The sequence below is a fragment of the Lutjanus erythropterus genome, chromosome 14 (assembly GCF_056507025.1).
Source record: "Lutjanus erythropterus isolate fLutEry1 chromosome 14, fLutEry1.hap2, whole genome shotgun sequence".
NCBI lineage: Eukaryota > Metazoa > Chordata > Actinopteri > Lutjaniformes > Lutjanidae > Lutjanus > Lutjanus erythropterus.
The window spans coordinates 8,184,607-8,209,359 of record NC_139330.1 but is presented as its reverse complement, the minus strand read 5'-3'; the positions used below and the strand labels follow the sequence as shown (position 1 = coordinate 8,209,359).

General features: G+C 41.2%; 1 protein-coding gene across 1 annotated transcript in view; it reads left to right on the top strand.

Moving 5' to 3' along the window:
• The window catches only part of unc5b (unc-5 netrin receptor B), an 87,632-nt gene extending 63,394 nt beyond the window's left edge, over positions 1-24,238 (top strand). Inside the window, exons 5-17 of the mRNA XM_084735661.1 lie at positions 296-476; positions 2,382-2,549; positions 3,498-3,662; positions 7,487-7,519; positions 11,694-11,888; positions 12,275-12,640; positions 13,868-13,955; positions 14,420-14,594; positions 14,683-14,922; positions 17,138-17,287; positions 19,086-19,250; positions 20,808-20,986; positions 23,034-24,238. Of these exons, the coding sequence (XP_084591787.1) occupies positions 296-476; positions 2,382-2,549; positions 3,498-3,662; positions 7,487-7,519; positions 11,694-11,888; positions 12,275-12,640; positions 13,868-13,955; positions 14,420-14,594; positions 14,683-14,922; positions 17,138-17,287; positions 19,086-19,250; positions 20,808-20,986; positions 23,034-23,199 (2,271 nt within the window). The 3' untranslated portion in view covers positions 23,200-24,238. The remainder of the gene's footprint in view (positions 1-295; positions 477-2,381; positions 2,550-3,497; positions 3,663-7,486; positions 7,520-11,693; positions 11,889-12,274; positions 12,641-13,867; positions 13,956-14,419; positions 14,595-14,682; positions 14,923-17,137; positions 17,288-19,085; positions 19,251-20,807; positions 20,987-23,033) is intronic.
• Positions 24,239-24,753: the final 515 nt, after the last annotated feature.

The window sequence follows — 24,753 nt, the reverse complement described above, 5'->3', positions numbered from 1 at the left end:
GCTTAATACTCTGCAGGTTTACTGTGTTTACTGACTGGGTCTGTGTGTGTGTGTGGTGGGCTGCAGACTCATGTTTATGCATACACACCTGCTGATTTGTACAATGAAATATGTGAAGAGGTTTCTGCCAAAAGAATTAAACAGTACGGATGTTTTTCAAGATTGTCAACTAAAATCTTGGCTTCTATTGCTACTTTCTCCTTTTTGGTTAATTTTATCATTTTGTTTGATCAGGTTGAAGAGTTCCTCTAGTACGACAAAGTTTTGAGCGGTGTGTGTGCCTTCCTCTCTACAGGTGGACTGGCTAAAGAATGAGGACGTCATTGATCCGTCGCAGGACTCCAACTTCCTGATCACCATTGATCATGATCTGATCATCAAGCAGGCCAGACTCTCGGACACCGCTAACTACACCTGTGTGGCTCGTAACGTGGTGGCCAAAAGACGCAGCAGCACAGCTACACTTATCGTTTATGGTAACAAACACACAAGTTTTTCTCTTCTGTGAGGATAAACTCCTGCCTGTTTATTGGGATTTTTGGGGATATTTTTTAGCAGCTCTATACCTAAATGTAAATCTAAAATTATTGAATGAACTTTGCACTTTTATGTAAGACAGTTGAATGAAATATGATTTGAAAACCACCAGACGATGTTTAACTACCAATAGGAACTTTTTCTTACTTTTCCAAAGCTTATAAAAATGTCAGGCAGCAGACCGGGAATGTAACTTTACTCATCATGTACAATACTCAAGTACAAATTTAAGGTACTTGAGTGTTTCCATTTTATGCAGCTTTTTACTACTTCATCTCAAGGCAAATATTGGGTAACACTTTAGTTGAAGGGGCGTGCATAAGCCTGTCATTACACTGTCATAACCATTTAATGACACCTGTCATGAACATGAAGGAGTCTTTAGGAATGTTGATGACTGTTGTGATTAAGTGTCATTCGGTCAATTATGTTACTTTTCATTTTATTTTGAGATTGCTTGAGATGTCTTTGTTATGACAACTTGACACTAACATGACAAAAATGTCTTTGTTATGACAACTAAGCATTAATTAAGCCAGCAAAGTCTTTATTATGAAAACTTGACATTAACCATGACAAAAATGTCTGTTATGTCAACTTGACATTAATCAAGCCAGAAATATATTTGCAACTGTCATATGTGGTTGTTTTTTTTGTCACTGGCTGTTATGAGACCAATATAAGTGTGCCATGAATATTTGACCTTGACCGAAAGTAAAGAGGTACATTTTAACTTTAACTTGGTCATAAAGATGTCATTAAAAGTTATAAGGCCAGTTTCACAGTGGAGTACAGTACCAATGGGATTTAGCTTATAGAGTAAGCTAATGGTCAGAAAGCAGTTAGCTAGTTAAGTTGTTGTTGAAGTAGGCTATCCGCTATCTGCTGTTATCAATAGCTGGTGTTAGCTGGTTAGCTCAGTTAGCCATGGAGCTAGCCACCTGATTAGCCGACTCAGCCCCGGGATGCCAGGAGCCAAACCCAGCAAGAACCACCTCAGTACTGTATTCTCTGTTAAACTGGCCATCGTCTGTCTCAGAGACTTTGCATTTAAAGTGACAGAACTGACTGGATGCCACTTAATGTCAACAGTCATAAACATTCATAAAGATTCCTTCATGTTCAAGACAGGTGTCATGACATGGTTATGACAACGTAATAATACACATCTCTTCAAATAAAGTTTTACCAAGTATTGTGTTATTGTGCTTCAGTTTTAGTGACTAGTTATTTTTCAGATCATTTCTGTCCAATGAAAACTTTATCTGTATCTCCAAATGTGTTGATTTTGAATCTTTGTGATGAACTGAAGGATTACGTGTTCATTTATGGGTTGAGAAAATTCTCCTCTTTCTTAAGCTAAATAAACTCTGTAAAAACCCTCTTGGATTTAGCTGGAAAATGCATCGTCACAAAGCTGAAAACAGGCTGTTTTTCTTTCAAAAACTTGACTTTTTACAGATTCATGGTTCTCACAGCACAGAGACAACAGATGATCTGCAGTATTTGATGCATTGCTGTAGATTATACTACCCAACAGTATATTAAGTTGTTAAAATTAGCTCTACCTTAAACATCTGCTGCAGTAAAATGCAACATACACATTAATGCAGCAGTAGTATTAATCCAAAAACATAATATTTAATTGTAAAACACTAACAGGGACCACTTTAATCAAGAGACTACTTCAAGCATATTTTGCTGATAATACTTACATACTTTTATTTAAGTCTGGTAGACATTAGCAGAATTATCACTCATCAGTGTGCATGCTGAAGTAGAAATATTCTCATCAATGTTAAAGTTGACCACTCCCTCACGTTACCTGTCTGTGTGTCTGTCAGTGAGCGGAGGCTGGTCGTCTTGGACCGACTGGTCCGAGTGTAACGCTCGGTGCGGGCGGGGCTGGCAGCGACGAACACGCAGCTGCACCAATCCTGCCCCCCTGAACGGAGGAGCCTTCTGCGAGGGCCCGCCCTTCCAGAGAGTGACCTGCACCACGCTGTGTCCAGGTGAGGGTGACGTGCTCACCTGTATTATTCATAACATGCTCAGACGAAGTCATTGGGCCGTTTTGCAGGAAGAAGCAGGATGAATTTTAAAACCTTAGAGGCTGGTGTTCAGCTGCATCCTCCACAACTGAGGTTTGTAGGATGGTTTGGATTATTTGGTGTGGAGTTGTATGAGGTACTTGTCAATAGTCAGCATATTATAGGATTGTCACAACTCTGTAAAATCAGTAATTTTACCTCATAGAACACAGAGTTTCTGGTCTGTTTGTGTTATTGTGTGACTTTGGTGTTGTTGCACAATAACACAAACAAACTAACAGATCAAGGCAGCAGTGATCCAGAAACTCCCATGTTCTTTGAGGTAAAATGACTGGTTTTGCAAATGAAGTTTGGTTGGTTTACAGAGAGCGATATTCGGCTTATATGTATAATGGTGGTTTACAATCAAAAACCGTTCTCGGATGGCAAAGTAAAGTAGTGAAAATATTCTAAATATTGTGCACACTTAAACTGATATTGATTTTTTTAGGTGCACGCTTTTTAAGTGGCTAAAATTGGTTGCTGACCCTGTCCACAGCAGTGCATTGCTAAGATTTTCTGCTCATATTCCTCTCTGCTTCTCCAAAAAGTACCTCATACAACTCCACTAAACAACTACATCCAACAGGACAGGATGAAACATCAACATCAGGAACATATAGTTATCTGATTTACTGTCAAACACTGTTCTGCCTCTTATTGTTTTGCCCCGTGTGTCAGACCACCCTGACTCCAAACTCGTTAAAAACAAACCACAGAATGCATTTTGCAAATTGCAAAATTATGCCATTACATTTGCATCATGCCGCATCACAACGTCACTTCCCAGTTCCCCTCTACCTGGAGCGATTAGCGGTTGGTTAGCTGTAAACTGTGATGTGACTCACATCTTCTGCTGTGTCATTCCAGTGGATGGCGGCTGGACGGAGTGGGCAAAGTGGTCCGCCTGTGGGACAGAGTGCACTCACTGGCGCAGTCGCGAGTGCCAAGCTCCCCCACCCAGGAACGGAGGGAAGCACTGCAGCGGCAGCATGATGGAGAGCAAAAACTGCACCGAGGGGCTGTGTGCACGCAGTAAGTCACCGGAGCAAAGTGTTTGAATTGCCGTGGTTGTTAAATGTCAAAAGAGAGTCAATATTTGGCTCATGTATATTTCTTGATACAGCGTAATTCTTCAGTTGGGCCTTTTATACAGATCAGAATTTAGTTCACTAGTACACATAGTTCAACTGTCTAATATCTAAAAGAATAAGGTGTTTCTGAGGGATCTGTCCCTAATAGTGCCGGCATTATGCAGCATGACCCCCACGCAACATTTCAGCTATTCTCATAAATATGTCATTTATAACATATTAAAAGTATTAAGAAATCCAAGTGGGGGAAAAGGACTGAAAAATACTAAAACTGGTGATACCACAATTTCCCATTCCTGCCCATGTGAAAAAACTTGATTTATGCATGTCTCCTAGTCTCATATTCACCCAAAAGGGTTCAGTGGTGTCCACAATCAACCAGAAACGGTATTTCAGATGAGACATGGTGTCGGATACGGTACAGTGAATGTGCAAAAGGAAATTTTTATCTTTTAGACACATAAATGGGTCAAAATTACCTAGTGGGTTCGTTTTCTTGCAGTATCTTTGTAATGAAAAGTTTTTATCAAGTCCTTTTCCTCAAAAAAAAAAAAGTTGAGGTGTCCATTTGGCAGTCAGGAGTGTTGTGTGATATTTAAATAATTTTCATTTTAAATGTATGCTAGTTCACTAGCGCACATTGTTTACCAAAACATTCTTGGATTCTGATCAGACATTTTATTCCCAACTCATCAAAATAAAGACAGTCCAAAATAAAATGTGACTCATTCTCAAGGCCAACCTGAACGTTCACAGGAAGGATTCCTGTCACTCCTTGTTAAGTTTGCTGTGATGTAAGATTCAGGGTCATAATTGTGCTTAACTTGAATATATATTCATAATGTAGGCTTTAACAATATATAATTTAACCACACTGTACTAACATAGTGATGCTGATTTAATGATTATTTCAGGAGCAAAAAAGTAGTAGTGCCAGGCTATGGTTGAGAAACACCTTTGAACCACCACCTGGATCTCTTATAATTTTTTATAGAGGAGACTTTTATGAGAAATAATAATTTGTCAGACTAGCTGTTGTCATTTGTGTGAGGTTCACGCATTCATTCTAAAAAGCTTCCTGTACTATAAAAAAGGAAATGAAAATTCAGTCATTTTGTACTCACCCTCATGCTGATTGAAGGTCGGGTTCAGTTTTTTAGTCCACAAAACGCTGCTGGAGTTTCACAGGAAAACAGCGCTGTAGAATCTCCAAAACTAAGTGAATGGTGGCCAGTTTTCAAATGTAAAAAAATACAGAAAAACACATAATATGCCTCCATGCTGCTCGTGTGGTGTAATCCAAGTCTCCTAAAGCCCCGACACGCTGTTCACTTGCGTGTGCGCACCGTCACGCCACGCACATCCAGCTCAGACGGCGTGCATGTGCATGTGAGCGTGGCCTCTGCAACACTGTTTTCCCGTGAAACTCCAGCAGCGGACTCCGTAACATTTTTTAAAAAATCTCATTAAGAACACATTGAGAACAGAATGTGAAGAATATGCTGAGTTTGTTTATTTTGGAATTTGTGTGAGGTTGACGCACACTTTTGGGTAAAAAGCCTGGACTATAACAGCTCATTTGCAGCTTCATGAAGTTGTTGAATTGATAAGCAAGTCTTTTCTTTGCCCATAGTTCACAGTTTTTTTTTTTTATAAGGTGCATTGCATTTCAAAGCTCTTTTTTAAAGAACTGTATTCCCAAAGTGTTTAGCCGTTGCAGCATGATGAGAGCGCGAATGATGTAGAGAGAGATGAAAGGAAAAAAACAGCTAAATCGCAGACAGATGTTTCATGAGGCAAAATTTAGGTTCACAAAGAGAGAAGGCAAGTGATCCACATCTAAAGAGCACAGATGGAGAGAAAGAGAGAGAACGAGGGAGCGAGTGCAGGCTACGGGAGCGCATGGAGTGGGAAGCGAGCATGACACGGCCAAGTTGAAAAATTAGCACAGGGAAGAGCATATGAGAGTGAGTCAGACTCACACTGACACCCAATGTGCAGCCCGTGATGAGCTGGGAGGAATCCAGCTGACAGCGCATTAGAATCTTAGAGACGCACATCCACAGAGGCAGTGAGACACATTCGAGCACACGCTTAAAACACACACACACGTAAGTTTGGCCGATGGATGCAGACAAACCTCGTAAAAACGCACGTGCAACGAGGGGGATCATAGGCGCACTCTGCTTCAACTCTATCAGCGGTTACACGCGAGCCCTGACATAAACAGGCTTCCATGGAGCAGCCAGATTAGACAAACACGCAGTCTGATTTGGCTGTACGGAGCAGGGCGTTCTCAGGGGGCTGTCAGGAAAACACACGCTCAAGTTGCTCTGACAGAGGGGGAAGATGGGGAACACTGTGCTGCAGAAAATCTGTAAATGTGTCACTTGGCAAACTACAGGTTACCAACTCGCTTATTTATTTTCCCGGCACAATAATCTGATTATTCTGCGGGCAAACTGTCCTGATGGAATTAGGACAATTTGGGTTCCTAACATTCTTCAGATAATTAAGAAATATTACACGAGAAGGTGTACTTTACTGTCGTTATTAGTACGACAGTGATGCAGTCAGGACTCAGTGAGGGTGCAGAAGTGAAAATCCCATTCATATTCTGAACATAGAATCCACAGTAGACTCACCACCAGCTATGCTCCTGTTAAAGCCACAAGTTTGTGTGATATGAACCTTGTTTTGAGACAAAACAAGTATCATTCGCAGTATCTTGGAGAATTACTACACTACCCACAATCCTAAAGTGTAACTGTGTTGTCTCTGATTGGTGGAGCTCACTGTTACCACGTAAATGTTTATCACACCTGCACATGGGTAGGCATAACTAAAGGACATACCTGAGGGGGTCTTTGGTGTGTTTTCTGTCACATAAGGGGTCGTTGGATGAGAAATAAATTGAGAACCACATGTCCAGTTGACCAATCAGATCGCTTGATAAGAACTACCTGTTGTGTAATCGAACAACAGAAGCTGAGAGTAAAGTTTCACTCGTCGTTAATCCCTCCGAGGATCGTCTAAAAACCTCAGTCATAAATGCAAAATGCTTTGAGACGCCACAAGCCATCATCCTCCCGCCTCCTGGTGGAGTCTAATTGCCACTGGCTGAGCGGGAAAGTCGGAGAATCCATTTGGTGTTTTTGACGATGCTTGGGAGAACGAAGGTTATTTGGTTTGAGATACGGTGAGTGACACGATCCTTGAAAGATGGCTTCGATATTCATCAAACCACTCAGGGATGATTCACGTCGGCGTTATCTTGGAAAAGATTGTTCCCGTCAGGATGGATGGGGTTTCTCTTTTCATAGGATGAAGGTGATAACGTACCCTGTGGGGTGTATAAAGAGACGACTTCAATCTACAGCGACTCCCTCGTGTACCACACAACACCAGCATCCTTGTTCATTTTTGAGACTCTCTTTACCTTCGACACTCTCATCCAAATGATCCTAATCTCTCTCACAGTCATCTCTAACAGGCTTTTATTTCTTGTACATTAAAAACAATTATGCTGAACTTCATTCAACATTCACACATTCCTAGAAGAGGTTATTATTTCTTAGATGTAAAGTGTGTTTTCTTGTTTGCGGTTTGCCTTTTAAGTTTCTATTTTCATATTGATGAGCCATTGTTTACTTTCTGCTTTGTATTATGTTGTATCTTTCATTTGCATAACAACTACTCCATCCATTTTTATGTTTCTGTTTTTTTTCTTTTCTTCTTCTCTTGTTTTTTCTCCTGTTCAAACAGATAAAAAGATTTCTATTGAACATGCAAGCCATCGTAAGTTCACCTTCCCATGACTTCACTCTGTCACTGCTCCATACTGTTTCTGTTTGTTACCTTCTGTGTGTTCGTGTGTCTGTCTGTGAGTCCTAACATCTGTTAGCACGTGGAGCCGAACGCGTGCGGCGTTTTGTGTTGAGCCCGTCTGTCCGCGCTTTGTTGTCATCTCCGATCGAGCTCAGTGGAGACGCGCCTCACCTTCTTGTCCGGCCTGCTTATGAATGTTGTTATCCCGTCTTGTCTAACATGTTGACTAAGCGTAACGTAGGTTAGCATCATTTACATAACAGCTTGCTGCAACTGTGGGCTGAAAAAAAGAAGATAAATTTACAACAAAGGGATTAATAGATGTTGGTGTAATTGCAACCCCAGTTACCTAAAAGCTGGGACATTGTTTAAAATGTAAATAAGAACAGAATGCAATGAAAATATTTTTTGGCACATATTTAGTTGAATGCAGTACAGAGACAAAGTTTTAATGTTCAAAGTGATTAATTTGATTGTTTTTTGTAAATATACACTCATTTTGAATTTGATGCCTGCAACATGTTTGAAAAAAGTTGGGACATGAGCAAGTTTACTACTGTGACACATCATATTCAGTAAGCGTTTGGAAACTGAGATCACACTGTTGAAGTTTTGAAAGTGCAATTCTTCTTCATACTTGCTTGATATACAACTTCGGGTGCTGAACAGTCTGGGGTCTCTGTTGTTGTGTTTTGTTCTTCATAATGCACCACACATTTTCAAAAGGAGACAGGTCTGGACTGCAGGCAGGTCAGTCTAGTACCTGAGCTCTTCTACTACAAAGCCACTCTGTTGTAATGTGCAGAATGTGTCTTGATGAAATAAGCAGGGACGTGTCTTAAAAAGACGTCATCTGGATGGCAGCATATGTTGCATGGTGGAGTCTTAACTTGTATTTGTGGATGCAGCAACAAACTGTTTACCGACAGCGGTTTCCCAAAGTTTTCCTGAGCTCATGTAGTATCCTTTACACAACTATTTTTAATGCAGTGCCGCCTGAGGGGTCAAAGGTCGCTGGCATTCGATGTTTTTTTCCAGTCTTGCCCCTTACAAGCTGAGATTTCACTGGATTCTCTGAATCTTTTAATGATATTATGGATTGTAGATGGTGAAATCCATAAATTCCTGCAGTTTTGGGTGACTTTGAACATTCCACAGCTTTGACAGACTTTTGTTGCTCCTGTCCTGTTTAAAAACATGTTGCTCAGAATGAGTGTATATTTACAAAAAACAATAAAGTCAATCAGTTTGAACATTAAATATCTTGTCTGCGTGACGATTCAGTTGAATACAAGTCAAAAATTATTTGCAGATCTTTGCATTCTGCCTTAAGAAATTAAGATGTTAACATGCCCGATGCATGCAGTCTTATGTTCAAGCAAAAACCAGATAAACATTAAAGTTTTAAACCCAACATGTCAGCGGAAAAAAGAAACCTGCTAGCTGTGTTATGAGGAGAGCAAAATGACAGGCCTCTAAGCTGAGACTCTTTGATCCATCAGCTCTGAGGTGGAAGCAGAGAACTCGCTGGAGAAAAACAGCTGATTTCTGTCTGACTTTCACTTAATCTGTGATATAGTTTACATTTGAAGTGATGGTAATTCCTCTTGCTCAATGCGACGTGGGTTCAGCCGCGGTAATGCACCTAATTCGCTATTGTTCCGTTTGTGGTAATAAGTGCGGACGGCTGTCGGATTCGGTTCCATCGCGCCACGTGAGCATGGGAGCTCTCCTCTGCCAGCCCGTCTGCCTCCGGCTCTCCTCTTCTCCACTCTTTCTTTCTACTCTCACTGCCGCTGTGTAGTGTCTGTCTCTGGTTTCCTCCCAACTTCTTCCCCGCTCTGCTCTTTTAATACGGGCCTTTTCCTCAAGCACAGCTATCCTTATCTCCTCTCTCCTCCTCACCACACTTATAATCCGTCTGTCCTCTCAACAAATCACAACCTTATCTAACTCCTTCCTATCCCCTTTTGCCAAATTGCCTCTCCTCCAGCTCTCCCCTCCTCTGTTTATCCAGCCCGTCTACCCTTTTTTTTTTTCATTTTCTTCATTGTCTCCCGCCAACCTTGCTCCTTGTCTTCTCCTCTTTTCTGCCATGGTGTGACTGGCTCACGTGTCTCGGGCTGGGTATGGCTCCGCTAGTGTTGGGGAGACAGGGCTAAAGCAGGCTGCAGTGGGCCCTGCTGACCAGTCACAACCAATCACCCAGCAACCCAGCCCGACGGGGAGCAGGTGAAGTTATGGACAGCCACCCCTCCTGCCCCCTTCAACCTCACTTCGATCCATGCAGACTTTTGTTTTCAGATGTGCCCCCTGCAGGCTAGAAGGAGCTCTTTATTAATGTTGCTTCTCCAGATCATCTCTCTTAGCCAAAAAAACTATGTAACTTCAGCCTTGAACATCGAGTAAGTCCTAAATCCAAAGAATTAACTAACCGTAACCCTCCTGTCCATACTGGCTGCAAAGTGATTCCCTCCCTAACTTTTAAGATTTTATCCCCCACCACACAGAAATGGATGGGGACGGTTTGGATTATTTGAAGTGGGATTGTACAAGATACTAATAGTCAGTGTGTTATCTATAGTAGATTCTGTCTGGCACAAACCCAGTTTGGAAAAGCAGAGAGAAGTACCAGAAGGAAGACTAAGCGAAGTGCTGCTGTGGACGGGATCAGTAACAAATGTATTTTCGCCACCTAAGAAAGGCCCACCTCAATATAGTATTATATTCTATATATTATTATTATATTTTTAGAATATTTTCACTGCTTTGCTTAACCATCAGACAGCCTTTTCGGACTGGAAGCTGCTGTTATAGAAGCCAAATATCGCTCTCTCCAAACCAACCAAACTCCATTGACAAAATCACCAATTTTACCTCGCAGAAAATTCAAGTTTCAGGTCCACTCCTGCCTCGATCTGTTAGTTTGTTTGTGTTATTGTGTAACTTTGGGGAATCCGAGCTATCCTTAAAAAACACCAAAGTCACACAAACATACTAACAGATCGAGGCAGCAGCAGGCCAGCGACTACCATGTACTGCAAGTAAAATGACTAATTTCGCTCATGGAGTTTGGTTAGTTTGGTGAAAGCAGTATTGGGCGTCTATAACAGTGGTTTCCTGTCAGAAAAGGGTGTCTAATGGCAAAGTAAAGCAGTGCAAATATTCTAAATATAGCGTACATTTCTTTAGGTGGACCTGTTTGAAGTGTCAAAAATACCTTTTATTGCTGACCCTGTTCGCAGCTGTTCGTTGCTTAGCTTCTGTGCTGGTGCCTCCTGTCTGCTCTGGTATCTACTGTTGGTAAAACACTGACTATGCATAACTACCATATACAACAAACTATGTATTTTATGTGGATCTGTTGCATAATTACGATACCTGTGATCCACCTAACGAGGTCAGCACCTGTACAGATGCCTGTCTGGCACATCAGATCTGTTGTTCTCAAGTATTGTCTGAAGTAACAGTATTTTTAGTGTTTAATTACCTCTTCTTTATTTCCCAGACAGTGTTTTTTTTTTTTTTTGCTGAACCGTGATGGTGTGAAAGTAACACAAGGAGAAAATTAAGCACTAAAAATACTGTAACATATTAAGTTGACAGACTGCTGACCTATCCTGTCCTTGAAGATTTCAATTTTAACTGTGGAAAAAAAAAGTGTGGAAAAGAAAGGGCTGCAACCACTCATTACTTTAATTATTGATTAATCTACTGATTAAATTTCAATTAACCATTTACTCTCCCAGAGCCCAAGGTGACGTCTTCGAATTATCATGTTTGGTCTGATCTTAAAACCAAAGATATTGAATTTACAATGATGCAAAAAAGAGAAAAGCAGCAAATCCTCACATTTGAGAAGCGAGAATTTTATCTTAATGTATGACTCAAAGATTAATGGATTATCAAAACTGTTGTTAATATCCTGATGATCAACTAATCATTTAATCCGCTAATCGTTTCAGCTCTAATTTAGACTGCAGTAACTAATTTATTCTACTTCCTGCGAGAACTGACATGTAGTAAATCAGATGAAATCTCTTTAATTATCTTGTCTTCCCTCTTGTCTTTCCCTTGCATTTGTATCTGTGAGTTTTCACATTTCTCTTTATGACACTCTGACCGTCTGATCTTCTTCTTTCAGCACTGGCACCAGGTATGGGTGTAGCCGTCTACGCGGGTCTGGTGGGGGCCCTGCTGCTGTGCGTGATACTGGTGTTGTGCGTGGGAGTGCTGGCATATCGCCGCAGATGCCGCCATCTCCACGGAGACATCACCGACTCCTCGTCTGCTCTCACCGCCGCCTTCCACCCTGGCAACTACAAGCCTCCCAGACAGGGTAACTCACACGTTCGCACACATCCGTCAGCATGCATTCACACACAATTTATCATTGTGTTTATTTTTTTAACAACTTCCCTTATTTTTACTCATCTTCATAGAAGCACTTCTTCACACTTCATTTCATTATCACACTGCTATTTATATCGGCCCATAAATTAATTCTCTTTAAACCATTATCTCCTCTCGCTTAGCCAATTCTCAATTTTTTACATTTTTTTACACTTTAAGCATTCGTCATGGTATTCCTTCTCTTGTTCTTGCCATCAAATATTAATTAGCAACATTAATCCATTTCACTCGCATCACTTTTAGCACTCTCCGCCCTGCATGTGTCATTTCTGGTGATAAGAAAATCACTCCTCTCTCCTCCACTCTCTCCAGATAACCCCCACCCCCTGCATCCCTCGGCTCCTCCGGATCTGACGGCCACAGCGGGGGCTTTCCGCGGGCCGCTCTTCTCCCTTCAGCAAGGGGTCAACGACAGCCCCCACAAAATCCCCATGACCACCTCCCCCCTGCTGGACCCGTTGCCCAGTCTCAAAATCAAGGTGTACAACTCCTCCACGCTCTCCTCGCTGGAGCTCCCCGCGGACATGTGCTCCGACGGGGAGATCCTCAGCCTGAAGTCCGTGGGGACTGTGGGGCGAGAGCGAGACTACCACAGCCACACCCTGTCCAGAGAGCCTGGGCTGAGCACCAGCGCCACCCTGGGTAATCTGGGAGGACGCCTTACCATCCCCAATACAGGTAACAAATTCCCAAAAAGCTGGGACACTGTGTAACAGTGCAATGCAATGATTTGCAAATAGTTTTTGACTTGTATTCAGCTGAATACAGTATAAAAACAAGTTATTTAATGTTCAAACTGATAAACTTTTTTTTTTTTTTTTTCTAAATATACACTCATTCTGAATTTGATGCCTGAAACATGTTTCAAAAAAGTTGGAACAGGAGCCACAAAAGACTGGGAAAGTTCCTGAATGTTCAAAAAATGCCTGTTTGACAGGTAAACCGGTTCATTGATAACAGGTGAAGGTATCATCGAAATAATCAAAATATCATCCTTGAAAGGCTCAGTCGTTCACGAGCAGGGATGGGGGGAGATTCACCACTTTGTGAAAAGCTGCATGATCAAACAGTCCAACAGATAAAGAACGTTTCTCACCACAGAAGTGCAGGAATTTAGGGATTTCGCTGTCTGTGATCCATGATGTCATTGAATGCCTGTGACCTTTGACCCCTCAGGCAACACTGCTTTAAAAAACCAGCATAACTGTATTTACCACATGGGCTCGGGAACACTTTGGAAAACCGTCAGTAAATACAGTTTGTCTCTGTATCTACAAAAGCAAGTTAAGACTCTACCATGCAAAGAGAAATATATCAACAACATCCAGAGACACTGCATAATTCTCTGGAGCTCATCTGAGATGGAACTGATGCAAAGTGGAAAAAGTGAGTCCACATTTCAGATTGTTTTCAGAAATGATGGACGTTTTGTTCTAAACTAGACTGGCCTGCCTGCAGTCCAGACCTGTCTCCAATTGAAAATGTGTGTTGCATTATAAAGCACAAAAAATCACTTTCAAAACTTCAATAATTAGCATCCTCAGTTCCCAAACACTTACTGAGTGAAAGGTGATGCATCACAGCGGTAAACTTGCTCCTTTCGCAACTTTTTGGAAACACATTGCAGGCATCAAATTCAGATTGAGTGTGCATCAGTTTGAACATTAAATATATTGTCTTTGTACTGTATTCACTTGAATATAGATAGAAAATTAGCTGCATATTATTACGTTCTGTTTTTATTCATGGTTTATACAACATCACAACTTTTCTTTGGAATTAGGGGTTTATATATCACATGCGGTTGTTTTTTCACATGCAAATGAATTCAGTGTGAGCCAACGACGTGCTCTGTTAATCACACATAAAACAAGATAAGTCATGACACCTCCCCCCCCCCCACAGGTGTGAGTCTGCTGGTCCCCCCTGGCACAATCCCCCAGGGGAAGTTCTATGAGATGTACCTCATTATCAACAAGTGGGACAAAACGACGTGAGTGCCCTTCATCTTTCCTCCTCCATTCCACTCATCTGTCTCGCAGCTACGGAGCAGAATAGACCTCGTTCTCACCTCAATCAGAAGTTTTCCCGTGCAAGACTCACCTACTGTGAACCGCTTGAAGTTTATTTGGAAGTTCTATCAATTTTTCCGAGGATAAAAAATGGATCAGCTTGTCTCAACTGTTATTGTAAAATTGGAGTGGATTAATTTCCTGCCAATTTTCTGGAAGTTTGATATTCAGCGTGCCTCACATACGTCAATGCCAGCATGTTCCAAACCGTGTCGTGGCCATGATGTTCTTTTATAAAAGAAGTGTGATGTTTTGGCAACTGTTGCAAACACCTGGTGTTCTGTGTGTGTGTGTGTGTGTGTGTGTGTGTGTGTGTGTGTGTGTGTGTGTGTGTGTGTGTGTGTGTGTGTGTGTGTGTGCGCGCGTATGTGTGTGACATTTACAGGCTACCCTCTGAGGGCAGTCAGACTGTACTAAGTCCTGTAGTGAGCTGTGGTCCGTCCGGTATGCTGCTGAATCGCCCTGTGGTTCTTACTTTGCCGCACTGTGCCCAGTTAGACACACCTACACCTGACTGGACGCTCACACTCAAAACACAGACACATCAGGGGGCGTGGGAGGTGAGACGACCTCTGACTTCTAACAAGAAATTGGATCTTTCGTTGGCTGATGCGGCATCACTGAACCCTATCACGGTCTCTTTTTCAGGAGGTTTTGACAGTAGGAGAGGAGACTCTGTCGTCTCCGTGCTACCTGCAGCTGGAGGAGGAGTGTTGTCATGTTCTCATGGAACAGCTGGGAACATATGGCCTGGTGGGCCAGTCCTGCCCGCCACAGCCCGCCTGCAAACGTCTGCAGCTGGCGCTGTTCGCCCCCCGAGCACCCTGCCTTTCCCTGGACTACAGCCTCCGCATCTACTGCATCCATGACACCCCGCACGCACTCAAGGTGCCGCTCGTGTGTTTGTCACTCTACCTTTCTTCTCCTCGCCTCTCTCTCCCACTGCGTTTCTGCCTCCTCATTTCTTTGATGTGTGCGTCAATCTGGCAATACTGTACTTGTGTACTGTACCGTGTGAATATTCTCTCCATCCTCGCTTTAAAGCCTGGCCACAGGTCGTTTTCCTGTCTCAGCTAAATGTAAGTGCTGTAAATGATTTGCTTGTCCCTCTACTTTGGCCTTACATGACCCACTTTATAATTCTGCTTTGCGATATATTTCAAACTCAGGCTGCAGGACTCATCACTTTACATTGTACACTCTGGTCAGATGGTCTTCATTTGCACAGATTACTCATGTATATATACTCTAAATGTGTATTTGTACATAATTCCTACAGTCTTAGATCTAATAATAAGCTAGACTTAAAGATGCCACCTGTCCAGACACCTGTCCGTAAAAGTTTTTATCCCAACTCAGTTTTACCTGGTTAAATTGTATTACTCATACTTTACATCCATCATGTCTGCTTTAGTTGCAAAATATAACTTCAAACAGACCTTGGTTTGGTCATAAACATGCGCATAACACACTTGACCAAATAATCACAAAACAAAAGACACAGATTCAACGAAACCTGGACCTGCAAAGTCAAAAAATCTATTATGAAGTCATCAAAAATTTACTATGGCACAGGATGATAGCATTTAACTGTAACTGCAACCCCTGTCTGAGCCTAATTTCCCCCACAGCATCATTTTGGAAAATGCTGAAAAGTGGCAAAGAGACACCAGACCAGAGAAAGTGACTGAAGTCTGCTGTAGCAGAACTAGTTGTTGGAGCTAACCAACCACGAGCAGCTGCTGTCAGACTCTCTGTGTCTGTGCAGAAACACTGGAGACACAGAGAGTCAGCTGGTGCTTTGACAATCACTAGAAGCAAATTTGTGTCCCTTTTTGAAAAAGTATCTGTGTTGTACTTGTGTTGTCGCTAACCGAGCCAACGCTAGCTGAGTAGAGGCTCTCCAGTGTGTGTGTTTGTCTGTGAGGCAGTGCCAGTACATAGTTGTACCCTGCTGTTGCAGTCCAGTGGAGCTTCTACAACCATCAAAGCTGCCAAAATTGAAAAATACTAAGTAGAGGGTTAGCAAAAACTAGTGTAAACTCTTGTGATTGATGAGTTTCGATCAGCATATATTTGAACGTGTTTCAAAGAGCTGAGGGAGGTGGACCGCCCAACTCTGATTAGAGGGCATTAAACTGCTTGTTATATTTCATGGTCAAATGGTTGACTCTGTCTTAATAATGGCTTTGGAAAAGCTAAAAACTGATTTTCAAATTGTAGATGCCATTTTGTGCTGTTTTTAACCCATGAAATGACAGTTTTTCATAAATTTATTAAGAAATGTCAATATTAATACCAGCATTAATGTGTTTCATCACAAAAGAGTATTATAATTGAGTTTACAGCTCAAAAAACATGTTAAAGTGTGCTGTACCTCTTTAATAAATGCATTACTGGTGATTTACCGATAAGATTTTCAGCTTTAGTTGCTAAGTACAGATAAAATAGAGCTTGGTTTGGTCAGAAATAACATGCACATAACACACTTGTGCTAATAATCATAAGAAAAACAAAAAACAAAAGATGCAGATTCAGTTGAAAGATGAAAAATATACTATGAAATGGTGAAATATGAAGCATGTCACATGATAATTACCTTAAAAGTTAATATAATTTAGTTCCATAGTAGTCCTGGGCAATAGATGTTACCAATCCACTCTAAACTAACGTCCTGCAGATCCGTCCTCCTCGCCCAAATCAAATTCTAACATATTGACTCTCCCTCAGCCACCAGGAACGACTCAAAATAGCACATCACAATATAAACCCCCTACTCAACAGCCAGCTATCTCTCCATCCAGACAAAGTTGGACTCACTGATGTTAAATATTTTTCTCTCAGTCCCTTTTGTATAAAGTGTTCACAGACCAGCCGGGGTAGTAAACATGAGCGTGCTGCGTGCAGTTTACTGGCATCACATTACATGATTTCTGGCTGCTAAAGTTCAAACAGCTTTCAAACTGTTCGCTCTCACACATTTCCACTTGGAGATACCAACTTTTAGAATGCACAATATTTTCTTTTGATAGAATTGATCAAATAAATATGTCTCTAAGCCCGTCAACTCTCTCTCTCTCTCTCCGTCTCTGCCTCTGTGCAGGAGGTGCTGGATCTGGAGAGGAGTCTAGGCGGAGTTTTGCTGGAGGATCCCAAGCCGCTGCTCTTCAAAGACAGCTACCACAACCTGCGCCTGTCCATCCATGACATTCCTCACACTCACTGGAGAAGCAAACTACTGGCAAAGTACCAGGTGAGACGCTCAAACTGCAGCAGATACCAGATTACACTCTGTTTATATGTGTGGTGTGTAAAGATGTTTGTGTCTCTACAGTACAAATCAGCAGCAGCTTGAATAATGTAGATTAATAAAACTATTGATAAATTGTCAGCCTTGCTTAAAGGGATAGTTTGGATTATTTAATGAGGGGTTTTATGAGGTACTACCTACAGTAGATGGACACTCCTAGTTTGGAGAAGCAGAGAGGAGTAACAGCGCTGTAGTTAGTCAGTGAACTGCTGTGCAAAGGGCCAACAACAAAATGTATTTAAGCCACTTAAAAAGGTCAAACTCAAAGAATTTATACCAGGTGTGCTCTATTTTTAGAATATTTTAACCACTTTTTTCCCATCAAACAGCTTTTTCTGATGCAAAACTGACATTATATAAGCCAAATATACCGTAAGAAAAGGCTGTATGACGGCAAGGTAAAGTAAAAACTGGCTAACAAATAAAGGTAAGAGTTAGGATTAGGGTTCGTTCTCCGTTCTCATGTCACCTCTAGCTGCAGAAATATTGGTATCATTTATGATAGTAATTTAAATTTCAATCAGCATGTCAAATCAGTTGTCCAGTCTTGTTTCAAACAGTTGTGCTGAATCTTTAAGATCTGGTCCTTTCTTTCTCCCAGAAACCTGGAAATTGTCATTCATGCTGTCATCACATCCCGCTCAGATTTCAGTAATTCACTTGACACATGCTTAAGTAAACACAGTCTTTCCAGACTTCAGTTAATTCAAAATTATGCTGCTAGACTCCTCTCAAATTCCCACAAAGGAGTACACATAACCCCAATTTCAGCTTTATTACGCTGGCTGCCGTAAGATTTTAATCATCACTTTTAAGTAGGGCTGCGAAATTAATGCCTTTATTATCAAAATTGCAAAATGGCCAAATGCAGCATCCAAATTGCAGAGCCAAAACCAAATTGCAATTTTGTGTGTGACAAATCTTGTTCTCCAGATGTAAGAAAACATGTTTGGTTGGTACAAACCCCAACAAATGCCAGTTGAGTTTACTTTTTTCAGTAAAAATAAAATATGATGCAGAAATGAACATTCCAACTGATCTTATTGCAGATCGCAGTTACAATTTAAGTCAAAATAATCGCAATATTACTTCTTTTTTACCATGCAGGGGTATATATCATGCAACCCTGCTTGTAATGCATGGATGAGAATAACACCTGAATGCATTAGTGACTGCTTAACTTCTTATGAGCCTAAGTGTGACACAAGATCCTCCAGCAGGTCCCTTTTACAGATTCCGAGATCCAGACTGTACCTCATATAACCCCACATTGAATAATCTGAAGTATCCCTTTAAAAACTAAAATGTAATAGCTCCTACGCACCCACAACGGTTTAACAAACTCTTGATTTCACCTCAGCAGAACGGCTATTTTCTCAGAAAACACAGTTAGTGGACTCTCGACTATTCTCTGCTGTTGTAAACATCCAAACTCTCTGCTGCATTCTCTTGGCGGCGGCAGCGAGATTGCAGTCTGAACCCTCTCTGAATAAACAAACAGGAAATCTGATAGTGGTCCTAATTTATGGACAGTGCGCTTTAGAAATAAATTGTTCTCTGACACACGGATACCCAGTTGGTGGAAACACCCAGTATCAAAATAAAGCATATTGCACTCTCCTTGAATGGTAACAGTCTAGATGGTTCTTGATTGTGCTGCTCAGGACAAACCCACTTCAGTCACAGTGGAGATTTGTTTTTTTTTCAGCTTTCCTTCTTAACATTTTGTCTCTGTTGACAGGAGATCCCGTTCTATCACATCTGGAGCGGCAGTCAGAGACCCCTGCACTGCACCTTCAGCCTGGAGAGAGGCAGCCTGGCCGTGTCACAGCTCACCTGTAAGATCTGTGTCCGGCAGGTGGAAGGGGAGGGGCAGATATTCCAGCTGCACACGGATATTCAGGAGGTAATGGCGACATCTGAAATAACACTGATTACAGCCCTTTTTCTGCAGGACTGGTATTACCTTGGGACATCAAGTAATTTGCAATAATTGTAGAGGTCGCCTGTGATGTTAATCTTGTGCAAATCTGCCAAAGTAAAAATTCCACGGCAAATTACCTACCATATTTCACCAAGTACAGAGCTCCTGAGATAATATCAGTCCTGCATGAATCAGCCTCTTGGTGATTTGGGGTCGTATTTATTTTTTACTACATCAGTTTTCTGTTGTCAGACAACTGAACAAGTAAGAACTTTGATCGCAGCTTATAAGATGTTAAATATCAGTCAACAGCTCTGAGATCGGCTATGTTGATGATTAAAATAAGCGTTGATGACACAGGAGGTTAGCTGCAAATGTGTATTTATCCTTAAACACATGCCGAAAGAGGGCAAAACAACTCCAAACTATATTATTAACGTGGCTGCTGAAGTACAAACGCTCAGCTTCTGAAATGTTCTGAATGCATCACATGAAACACAGACATGAGGGGGTCATTTCTTGAGCCCAACCAATATGAGATTTTTCAGACTGGTGCTGATTTTCGAGGGGGAAAAAAAATCACTGATTACTGATATAGTGATTTTTTTTTTAGCTGGAATAAAAATAGACCTTTTTTATGTGGTTTGTGCACCAGTTTTTCACCGATATGACTATGCAAAGATACTCTGAGGGCTGCTTTCTTAAACAAATAACTTTAAAGAATATTCATATTTTATTTAACACAGTTTAACATGTACCTATTGCAGGAAGGAGCACTGAGAAAATAAAGAGTAAAGCACTGCCAATCTTGTGAGAAAAAAGTTTTCATATTGGTGCATATCAGTAAACATATATACGATTATATCAGTTGGGTTCTGGTAACACTGCACATTGTAGTGTGACCTATATCTGTTTTACAAGCCAAGCTACACATCTTTTTACTTTCTGTCAACTCTACAGTAACGTAACCTTTGCCTACAAACTTTAGGATTTTTTATCAGGTTACTTGCTTCACTTTTCACATTTATCTTGGTGCATATTTTAATAGTATTTACAGTTCATTTTGTGTTTTTGAGGAGTGATGATCACCTCAATGACTTAGCTAACCATTAGCATTGTTAGCTGTCTGATATTTTCAAATCTAATGCAGTGAGTTAAAGGTTTGAGTGAAGACGACGAAGCTAGCTGGCTAACGTTGCTAACAGATGTCTAAGACAATGAGGTGCTGCTCAAAAACACTATATACAAAACAAAACTGTAAATATTATTAGTAATATGCACCAAGCAAACTGTGAGAAGTGAAGTAACTTATTTAAGGATGAAAAATCAAATTTTGTCGACAGCAGTAACGTTACTGTAGAGCTGACAGGGAGTAAACAGGCGTGCAGCTCATAAAACAGATGTAAGTCACGCTACATTGGGAAAATAGAAAATACTATTACTGTGCAAATAGGACTAAAGTTGCAATGAAAGCAACACAGCCACGTCAATAAATACAAAGTTTGACCTCAATGCTTCTCGCCGTCTCTGTCAATCCAGACTCTACCGCCGCACTCGCCCCTCCCTGCAGGAGGCACCTGCCTGCCTTCCTCTCAAGTGGGACCCTACGCCTTTCGCTTGCCTGACTCCATCCGCCAGAAGATCTGTGCCAGTTTGGATGCACCCAGTGCTCGAGGATGTGACTGGAGACTACTGGCACGCAGTCTGGGCTTTGACAGGTCAGATCTGCCTCACATGTTTATGTCTGCGAGAGGCAGCTGCGGTCACGCTTTTTTTTTTTTTAGCCTGCAGAGTCCAGTGTCGATGCTCAGGCTCCCGCTGTCAAATGATAACTCAGAATTAAGGAAAAGTAGCATTTAGATATTTACGAGCCGAGGTTAGATTTAAGGGGGTGATTATTTAAGAAGAGCCCAGGCTGAGATTTCAGTTAAGAGTTGTGAAAAACAGTTATATCCTGGTCGCACCGGTTAGAATCTGCAAGACATGACTTGAATATTAAATTCAGGAATATGATTTAACCAAGCTTTTCCTTCTTTTTTAATACATTTTTTATTGACATTCTGCCACCACATTTCCATAAAGTGAGTTTCAGATATTGTGTGAAATGCCCCAGTTTGAGAGTTGTAACAAGCACAAAGGAAATAAAACAAAACAGTGAAAACCAGGGAATGGGGATATTTTCCTCACCACAGAGTAAACTTGTAGATTTATATAAAAAAAAATAAAATAAAACCTGACCTACAGGGCATTAGAAAGTAATACAAATAATTCCAATTCATGGTGAAAAAAAGTCCAAAATCTCTGACTTCAGCCTCTTAAATGTGAATATTTTTGGTTTCTTTACACCTTTATGACAATAAACTGAACATCTTTGAGTTGTGGGCAAAACGGGGCCTTCAAGGACGTCATCTTGGGCTTTGGAAAACACTGATCTGCATTTTTCTTACATTTTATGGACCAAATAAACAATCTTTTAATCAAGAATGATCTGAAAGTAAAACAAAACCCTGTAAAGGTGCAAAATAAAACAACCACTTTAACACAAACAACTGTAGAACAATAATAAATTCCCACTCAGGCACAAACACCCTCAATAATCCCAACACCATGAGAAAAGATCAGTCCTCAGTACAAGAAATTACCAACCAAACACTCAGTACCAGTACAGGATATGATCAGTGTCTTTTAGCTTAATGCCATTAAACCATAACCAGCTTTAAGTGTTAATACTAGTGAAGTACTGGTAAAGAAATCTTCATCCCAGCCTCCTTAACTGAGATGCAGTTTTGACCAAATGTTGTTCTCCTTCCTTCTTTCTTTTCCTTCCGTTTCCTTTCAAAATATTTCATAGTGCTAACTAGCAGTGGTGGACGCTGTAAACGGTATTGAAAGTACACTATATATAGAAAGTTTTTACTGTGTGACTACAGTGTGCCGACTGGTGGAGCCCTCATTTTGCTTTCTTGTGTAAAACATGGCGGTGGTGGTGAATGAGGCTCGGACAGAGCAGATTAAAATATTTCTTGAGCTCTCCGTCTTCTTCACGTTGGTTCACTGTCTGCCTCTCTGCTGACATGACTCGAGGAGAGGCTGCACCCTGATAATAAATTACACCCAACCGTTAAAAGAAGCGTTAACGGCGGCGCACTGCCAGATTTATATGTGACAGACGGAGCAGTTAGACTACGTACCGACACCTTTTCGTTTTTAGCTTGTTTGAAACAGCTTGCTACAGTGTGATGAGGAAGAGGAGCTGGTAAAAGTGTCGATGCATCTTCCTTTAAATGGACGTTGTTCAGATTTAAAAGGTCAGACAGCAAGCAGAAAATAATAATCTGCAATGTTAGATGACAGAGGGGTGATAAAACTTGATATGCCTGAGGAAAGATTTTGTATTTGTTTTTTCTATCTATTATTCCAGTTTTGCACATTAAATGTTTTAAAATTTCTGTGTAATGTATATGAAACATGTCTAAATATTACAGCCAGTAATGAGGCGTTTATATTGAAATTTTAATAAAAACAAATATACTGTGTTATATAGCATTACCGCTTAAAATTACGCAGTGAAATGAATTTTAGGCCACACCGGTCGGCCTCTCTTACTCCTGCTTCATGAAATCATCATCAGTACTGGACTGTCAAAAACAAAATGCTACCAGCAATATTTGCGACATGCAGTATTCATGACTTAAAAATGTTTGTGATCAATAACGCAGCGCTTCCTTTTCTTCTCACATCTCGCTGTGTCTGCCTCTTCCTCAGGTACTTGAACTACTTCGCCACAAAGCCCAGCCCCACAGGTGTTCTCCTGGACTTATGGGAAGCTTGTCACCAAGCTGACGCAGACCTGGTCTCTCTGGCGACCGCGCTGGAAGAGATGGGCAAAAGTGAGGTGCTAGTTGTCATGACAACAGATGGGGATTGTTGATTGGTCAAGGAATCAAGAGAGCAAGCAAGATGTATTTTTTTTGTTTGTTTGTTTGTTTTCTTTTAATTCTTCACCACCGTGATGAAAATAAGAATACCTGCCTATGAATATGCACACAAATGACAAGCCCACAAAGCATTTTGGTTCATTCACATGTACTGCAGTACCTCTGCCTCATCTTCCTCTTCACTGACCCCCTGATTGGCCACTGTAGCTACATACTCACCCATTCCCATGCAGGCCATCCCGTGATAACTGCTAACCTGATTCAGCTTGAATCCCCCAAAGAAATGTTGCATCTGCAAGATGTGAAACCAATTTGAGGGTACGAAGGCGTAAAATGGGTGTTAAGTCATCTGTCATACGCGGTGTTGACTGTCTTCTTCTTTAAAGATTGAAAATGACAATATTCTTGTATATAAATTGCAAAGCCCTGGGACAAACAAGAGGAAATATCCATGTATTCAACACAGAAAAGCGCCACAAACACCCAAACGCTAACATGGGATTACCCACGTTTGAGTAGCAGCATGTAAGTGCATGATTTAACACCATCTCACGTCATGGCAGGGGCTTTTGTTTTCTCCATCGTCATTTTCTGTGTGCACAGTGAATGACAGGCAGCACCGACCTGTCTGCAACCTCCTCAGGCTACAGACACACTCCAGCTCACACACACACACACACACACACACACACACGGACAGTCATTAACAGGCTCTGAACCAGACAGGCTAGGATTCTGCTTCAACTAACGATGAATCAGACGAGGACCGAACCCTCGAGGTTTAGGGGGGCTTGAGCGCATCGCTTTGGACTGGAAATAAAAGCTGCTGCCTCTTCTTTGTGGTAGGAGGGTAAATTTAGAAGTTTGTTTTAAAGAATTGGTGGATAACTGGACGGACTGACTCTTTATATCGTACCAACAAATGCCTCAAAGCCTTGGCATATCATTCCGACTCACAGGGGTGTTTTTCTTTCATCTCTCCTCGCATTCCTCTATCGCTCTGCCACACTCCTCCGATCTGCTGAGAATAAACTGCAGGAGAGCTTTCTGGTCATCCCTTAAAAGTTTCCTTTGGGGAACGCTCTTTAAGTTATTATCCATATTTGTGGATTGTTCTTTTTTTTTTTTTTCATTGTCACATTGCTGTTAAGGATCATATAGAACCTGTTCTATCATCATCTGTGCTTGTTTAGTCTACTGAACTGCTGCGTTTTGTTTTTTTTTTTATTCTGGTAGAGCAGGCCAAATGGGAGAGAGTTAGGTGCACAGCGGATGTTCTCAGTTGTGAATAACAAAACCATGTTTATTTGTTATTTTTAATACTGTGTATCTATTCAAAAATGTAAAATATAATCTGTAAAACGTGATTAGAGGTGGTCAGATACTGTAGGCATTTTGCTTTGCTGTGACTGAGGGCAGATTCCACTGTTCAGAGAAGAATATCACAGAATAGATCAGCCTCGCTTTGAATCAGGGGTCGCACTTTATTTTACAGTTCAGTAATAAGATGTAACAAGCCGTACTTTGTTTCAAATTAGACAAAAAGA